Source organism: Teleopsis dalmanni, chromosome X (assembly GCF_002237135.1).
Source record: "Teleopsis dalmanni isolate 2A chromosome X, ASM223713v2, whole genome shotgun sequence".
NCBI classification, from domain to species: domain Eukaryota; kingdom Metazoa; phylum Arthropoda; class Insecta; order Diptera; family Diopsidae; genus Teleopsis; species Teleopsis dalmanni.
The window spans coordinates 14,639,921-14,647,402 of record NC_051848.1 but is presented as its reverse complement, the minus strand read 5'-3'; the positions used below and the strand labels follow the sequence as shown (position 1 = coordinate 14,647,402).

The 7,482-nt window shown below is 31.5% G+C and overlaps 1 protein-coding gene across 6 annotated transcripts in view; it reads right to left on the bottom strand.

Moving 5' to 3' along the window:
- Positions 1–266: 266 nt before the first annotated feature.
- Positions 267–7,482, bottom strand: part of LOC119661937 (piezo-type mechanosensitive ion channel component) — an 89,203-nt gene continuing 81,987 nt past the window's right edge. For all 6 annotated transcript variants that reach the window (XM_038071450.1, XM_038071453.1, XM_038071454.1 and 3 more), the window contains 11 exons: positions 5,161–5,299; positions 4,810–5,087; positions 4,661–4,738; positions 3,375–3,575; positions 3,149–3,293; positions 2,713–3,092; positions 2,100–2,653; positions 1,780–2,037; positions 1,511–1,709; positions 1,305–1,446; positions 267–582 (listed from right to left, as the gene is read on the bottom strand). In XM_038071450.1, the coding sequence (XP_037927378.1) occupies positions 400–582; positions 1,305–1,446; positions 1,511–1,709; positions 1,780–2,037; positions 2,100–2,653; positions 2,713–3,092; positions 3,149–3,293; positions 3,375–3,575; positions 4,661–4,738; positions 4,810–5,087; positions 5,161–5,299 (2,557 nt within the window). In that variant the 3' untranslated portion in view covers positions 267–399. The remainder of the gene's footprint in view (positions 583–1,304; positions 1,447–1,510; positions 1,710–1,779; positions 2,038–2,099; positions 2,654–2,712; positions 3,093–3,148; positions 3,294–3,374; positions 3,576–4,660; positions 4,739–4,809; positions 5,088–5,160; positions 5,300–7,482) is intronic.

Below are 7,482 nucleotides of genomic sequence, written 5' to 3'. Positions count from 1 at the left end.
AATATTATGCTGTAGTTTAGGTTTTATTTATATATATAAATAAATAAGAAGTATTTCTCTTTAAATTAAAATTGATTCGGATATATAAATAATATTTATAATTCAATATAAAAATAAAATCAATTTTATAATTCTACAAATTTCGGCAGTTCCTATTTGTGTGTGTATGTGTACTTTAAGCAATTTTTTTCAAACGATAAAATTGAAAAAAAAAAAAACAAAAATAATAAAAAATGTATAAAAAATATAATTGAATAAATTGCGGCAAAAACTGAGATATATCATATATACTTAAGCGTTAAGCTTAACCCATTAAAATAATCTAGAAAATTTAACATTTACAGTATAAAAGTGAAAAGACTTATGAAAGAATTAGATTCAATTATGGAAAAAATTAAGTTATTGTGGATTTTCATGGCGGCGCGCACTGCTCCGACTGCGCATCGACTCCGTGTCAGTTTCGTCCTCAGCTGTTTCTTCTTTTGGACGTGTCCACTTGATCATCGTCTCAGGCGAACGATACAAGAATAGCAGTTTAGCAAATAAATCTTCTTCAAGCGCGAATTCATGAGCTTCTCGTACCTGCAAAAATATTTAAGAAATTTTTGTCATTACAAGAATTAGATAAAATAAAAATTAAAAAAAAAAATTAAGAAAAAATATTAAAAAAAAAAAAATATTAAAAAAAAAAAGAGAAACAAAATGATCTAAATAAAGAGGTTAAGGAATTATCGCTGAAATAATGAAATAAGTAGAAAAGTTAAGTCTAAGTAATATGTTAAAATGAGAGGATAGTAAGTTAAATTTAAATACTGACATAAGTTTTTTGAAACTAGAACTTCACTAGTTTTTTGACTAGTGGAACTTAGACGTTACTACTTTTTTTGTGTATCAATCAATAACAGGTTAACAGTTAACGACATAAATGGTAAGTCTGCAATTTAGAGACATACTTGGATGTTTGTAACTATTTGAAATGTCACAAAAACTAAAATTTTAGAACTCGTTAGATCTGTTTTCCAAAGTCAGTTTTCTAAGACGGCACGGTGTCGTTGAATTTTTATCATATTTAGGGATTATAAAAACAACAAAATAAAAATAAAATATTTTTATAAAAATCTCTGTTTTGTTAATCTAGTTACTACGCTAAGTAATAACCGTGCTTTATGGGTTTAGTTGAATTTTAACAAAGAAGTAGTCCATTCAACTATAATAGACAGATATTATTTCATATCTTATTATTGTTTACGCTAATAAAACGAATAAAAACTATTTATAATATTTAAAAAATATATATAATTTACCAAATATATATCTAGACATAGTTGTAGCACTCTATCTACATATGGAAGATCTTCAAACATAATATGACGATTTAGTCCAGACATAAATGACTTAAGTAAACGAGAAGCCAATAACACAAATGTAGTATATAGACCAATAATACTGTAAACATAAGAAAAATTATTTTAACTCAATTTTTACTAATCGTTACGTCGCATAAACATACCCGCTTGCTGTTAGAAAACTAAAAGTAGATGGAAATTTCTTATCGTTGAAAGTATACATCAGGACGCCTGCCTTTTCTTTAGCCATAGGTAATTTACTCAAAGTATTGGTATAGAACTCATCATCGGTGAAATCCATAATCTCCCACCAGATGCTATCTTCTGATGGTGCATGCATTTTTAAAATCAATGGTCGATAAACTGGAAATTTAAGTAATTTAAAAAATATCAGATATTATGAATGTTAGTTATTTATAAACATTTAGCTTACGGTGTTCCGGTGGCATTAAGACATGAACAATGCTTGGTCCACCATTGTTAAGGACTTTTATAAACTTTGGTACCATTTTAGGTATCACAACGACATCAGTTGGACTTGCGGTACCCTTTAGCATTTTTATCAACTGCTCTTTATCCTTGAATTCGGGTCCAATATCGAAAGTTACTTCTTCCGTCGAAACGCCACTCGCTGCTTTTGCCACAGGAATCCGCGTGAAGGAGTATGTTAAACGTACTTTTAAGGTGGAACCTGTGGAGAATATAAATATGTTAAAAATAAAATACTTCTAACTACTTAATCATATTGCATGCCTGCTTCTAATTCATCTAGCAGTCGGTCTCTGTCTGGAGGCGATATATTCCACATTGATGGTGAATTTGAAGCTAATTTAACAACTGCTATATCTTCGGCATCATAGCTATTTAAAAAGGTGAGTGCGCCCTTCTGGCGTATATATGTACTCTGCATATCACTAAACATTTCGTGATTAAAAGTGTATATACTTTCACGACTATTTGATGAATATATGGGGTCATAAGATCCAATGCGTATATTAACTGACACTTCAGATGGAACATTCGGTTGACCAACAGCATTGCCTAGGGCAAATAAACACAACGGACCCCAGATCGATATGACTATAATTAGTATAATCGTGCCGCCCATAAGAAGTTTGTTAAAAAGAGGTTTTTTCTCTGCACGCATTGCTGGAAAATCGCTCTCCATTTGACGACTACACTTTATAAAGAATATGTCGGAGAAAATATCTTCCATTTTCAACCAATCAAATAGCGTCATAGTCGTGTCTATGGACACCCAATCCAATATTGTACGCAATTCATAAAGGAAAGGCACAAGCATGTAACTATAAAGGAGTAATGATTTCTCAAACAAATGCAACATAATATTAAGCCTTCAACTTACACTTTAAAAGTTATCATATTCACGAGAGAAAAGTTCTTAGTGAGGAAATTACCCAAAATACGCTTAGGATAGCCACATTTGATCTGATATGAAGACAGCAGCATATAAAAACATTTGATTATGTAGAAAATGACTGGTGGGGCGGACGCGTAAAAACTGCGTTCCGTCACTGCAGGTACCACAAAGAACATCCAAATATGTATGCCAATTACAGACAAAAAGTGAAAAATTATCTTATAGAACAGAGCTTTACGTAAGTAAAGTGCTCGATCTATGACGATCAATATAAACTGTATAAGCAACATGATTAGAAACGGTATAGGTACTTTGTCTTCACTGAGATACTTTTGCACACCTCCGCCGCCTTCAGGTTGTTGCGCCTAAAAGTATATATTTAAGTGTGATATTAAGTTGTGGAAATGCAAGACAGCCTTACACCGAATGCGGTAAATCCAAACAGTAATACAAAGAAGTTTATGAAGTCACAAAGGAACATAAGCGCATACACATCAGTAGGCAGTCTGGACTTATGAAGCAAAGAGTAGAAAAACGTTCCCGATGATGAAAAGTATTTGGATCGTCTTTTTCGAAATTAACAAAAAAGAATTTAAATTAATTATTAAATAAATGTTGATTTATGTTTTTTACTCTGCTATATTTACTTTATTTGCACACTAGAATGAGGGCTATTGGTGGAGTCCCTATCGTGCTGCTCATTACCATCAACTCCTTGCAAACTCATAGCTTCATCGCGACTTTTAGAAATAATAAGTATTTTTTTTGTTGCATTACGAACGCGCGAAGGTAATGATATTGATCCAGTTGGCTCTGTTGGGGATTCCTCGACTCCCGCACGATTTCGTCTAAGTATACAAAAAAGTGAACACAATTAAAAAAACATAAAAATAGATATTAGAAATTTGCAAAGCTGAACTGATGTTTTGCTGAAAACAAGTAAAAAAAAAATAGATGACAAGGACATTTATATAGAATTGATAAGATAATTACGACAATTGAAGGAATCTACTCAGAACTAATGGTAAAACGTGTCCCTGTGTAAACATCGAAGAGTTAGAAATCACCTTGAATGTTTAATATAGCGTAAGTTCTTCTTTAATAGAAGATCGTGTAGGTAAGATTTAGGAAAAATAAATTTGGTCTTATTTAAATTTTTTTTATATTGCGCCACGACTATATGAAAATGGATTTGTAAGTTTAATACTTTTTTTAGATAAAGAGATGACAAATTAATAATCAAAAAGTAATACGCATTATATGTACCGAAGTGAAGATAAAGTAACATCCAATAATGTTACAACTTCGTCGACAGGCACATTTAGACTGCCTGTCATTGCATGATGCATATTGATCACTTTCATATGAAGTCCAAAACGAATCTCTTGCAAGACCACAATCACTTGCGGCGAAAACAATTTTCCCTTGCACGTGACGCTGAAGGGTATTTCATATTATAAATATTGCGACACATTTCAAGGGAGACAACATTATTAAGGTTGACAATTGACAAGAGAACACCGTCCTCTACACCGAAGTAGAGGTCTTCTAAAAAGTCTCCACCTGATTTCTTCACGGTTCCTTTGTGAAGCGTGAACTATTGTTGTCGTATTCATGTCAGAACCTAGCAACGTTTTAAGTATTTGTTTATTTCAAATGTGTACCTAAACTGCAGTCATTTTCCTTATGATGACGCCCTTATGTTTTTATGTCCCAACTCAGACATAAATTAATATGGGACGAACTATATTAATTTATGGGTTCGTTCCGTCGAAGTGGTAAGGTAATATGACTTAGGTCGAAGTTACAATCAGCACCCCAAAACACAAACTTTATTTCACCTCATCGAGTTATTTATGGCATATGTTATTTAGAAACCCATTTACCCAATGCATTAGCAATATTATTTGTTAAAACACTACAAAATACTTACTCGTGTGGTGGGCTATTTGCAGGTTTTGTTGATAACTCATAGTCTGATTTCCAAAGACCTTGCGATTTCAAAATAAACCTGTTATAATATAAAGGAAAAATAATATATATAAACGGCTTCATCCACATTAAGTTATCATTTATACAAACCTGTGGAAAAATAATGCTAACAGTACCATTAAGTCATAAGTAGCATAATTTGGATTCCATTGCACTCCAATTATTTTGGCCGGTGCCAATGGTTGGCCAATGCTGGTGTAATTCGCCCAAATAAGTTTGTACTGGAAGACACATTTTATAAGTACAACCAATTCCGTGTAGCCAATAAGTGTAACCCAGAAAGTTTTGGTTGGACGTGGCAGCGAGAGAGTACCCCAAAGGAAGACCATTAGTGGAATTGGCAATGCAATGACGCTAGCATTGACAACCTACAAACACATAGATAATGTAAGTATATATATAAGACTATTTAAATCAATTTTCATAATAATAATGTTTTACCTGATTTATAAAAATAACAATATAACATATCAAATCCGTATTAGCTAGTAGAGCATACCAGGCTGATATCAAAACCTCTATTACAACATGATGATCACGAGTAATGAAATCTTCGTCCTCAAAAGCAAAATCGGCGTGACTGTAATATAGATATCATGCAATAAAAGTTATATAAAAATTAAGTTTGAATATATTGAACTATATCTGTTCAGAAAGAACCGATTCGGTTATGTAAATGAGCTACACAAAAAGCCCAAATATAGTTACACAAAACTTATAAATTTTAACTACACAGACAGTGATAAAGGGATAATGAGAAACCAACCAATGTGTCTTCAAACTTAAGCGCATAAGTAAAATCAGAAGTGAATACTTTTAATGAATGTCTAAAAGTATGGCACAGAATCTATTTACTTTATGATGTAGTGCCAATTAGCCACTTCTGATAATGGTAGAAAACATAATACATAATATTAATTCTTATATAGAAAACCGAGCAGTTTAATTGCAGCTGTACTGGAATTTTAGATTGAAAGTGTGGATTGAATTATATATTCTTGATATTTTGAGATTATGAAAAATTCAATTTTCTATTAAAAAAATTTGAAAAAAGCTTTTTATTATGCATTAGAAATGAATATTCTATGTTATGATTGCTTATCACATGTATTTATTTGTTTCCTATAAGTGGAAGCAGAAGGCAGGAAAGAGCTCCAAACAGTGGTCTGTTAAAAATATGATTCAGGTTGTAACTTTTTAGTTTACTTATGACAATTATTAGACTTATTATATGTAATTATATTATATGTGTTATTTTTATTATATAGCAAAGTTCGTATTTGCGTATCCATGAGTGGCTCTTTTCTCCTCATTCTGCTCACAGCTCATGAGCAGGCAAGAAACTCTTTTCATATGATTGCTTACGCTCACGAGTGAGTCCAATTGTAGAGTTCACGCTCAAGAACCGCTATTAAGTTATAAATTGAATCACGCACGTGAGCAAGAGTACGACGAGCTGAGGCTCATGAGATCTCATGCTCTAAATTTAAGATATAATACTTTTTCTTTGTTAAAACAAGTCATCAAAAAACTTCTCGGAAACAATGTATATTCCGCGGCACTGGTCTTCTCACCAGATTTTATACAAAGCTGTTCCATGAAAATCTGTGTAAAGAATGTTATTTGGCATTTTATTTGTGTTACGTGCTCAGTTTGAACTTTACTTGTGTTTTACTTGAGTTACTACGAGTAGCTGGTGAAACAGACCTATTGTTTCATTATATTGTTTTAATATAAATAGTTATAAGCTAAGTTAATTTTAAATTATATATTTTCACATAACAAGTAACGTATATAAAAATAAATAAAGCAAGTAAACTAATCAAAAATAAATCGCTTTTTATTGAGAATCGCAAATCAAAAAATTGAGCTCGTGAGATCTCATGAGCTGTTCTTTAATATGAGCAAATGGAAGGCTCATGCTGATGAGCAGCTCTCAATATGAGTAAATTTGGGCTCACACTCATGACAAACAATTGGCTCTTGCTTATGAGCCTGAGCTGCTCATGAGTGAATAAATACGAACCCTGCTATATAGTCCCATATATATATTTTATGATATATTTATTACTAACAATTATTTTTTTATTGACAATTTCTTTACAAAAGTAAAAAAAATCTCTAAGATTCTCTAAGATTTTAATTAAATTGCATATTTTTAGGGACGTAAAAATGGAAACAAAAATATTTAGCATAATATTTTGCTTGCACAAATAAAGAATAAATAAAAATTATTACCGGAAGAGGAGAGAACATTTTCAGCAAGCAAAGCGAAGAGGGATGAAACTTCTAGTCTTAAACTAGTGGATCAAAGATTTATATGAAAATCTCGTTGTTTTTGAAATTGTAATACAAACATATTTAAATCACATAATTTCACTAAACGCTAACTATTTTAGCGTTTTCAAACTTAAATATATAAAAGCTGGAACTCGCATGCTTTTAAGAGATATAAACAAAATACATATGTAGAATAACTAAGTACAACTCGGAAAGCAAACAAAAATGAATAAAATGAAATAAATGGATGCGTATGATAAAAATGCCAACGAATTGTTACAATTTCGAAAATGTAAATAAATATAATCTTAGCTTTGTTCTCTAATTACTGGAGTGAAAGCTAGGCATGCAACAAATAACAGCTGGACTACAAAAACACGGATTAAAATGATAATAAATAAGAAGAAATTATGCATTCTTTGACCAAACAAGAGCAAAAATACATATGTTCCATCCAGATGATTAAGTAAAAATTAACTGCCA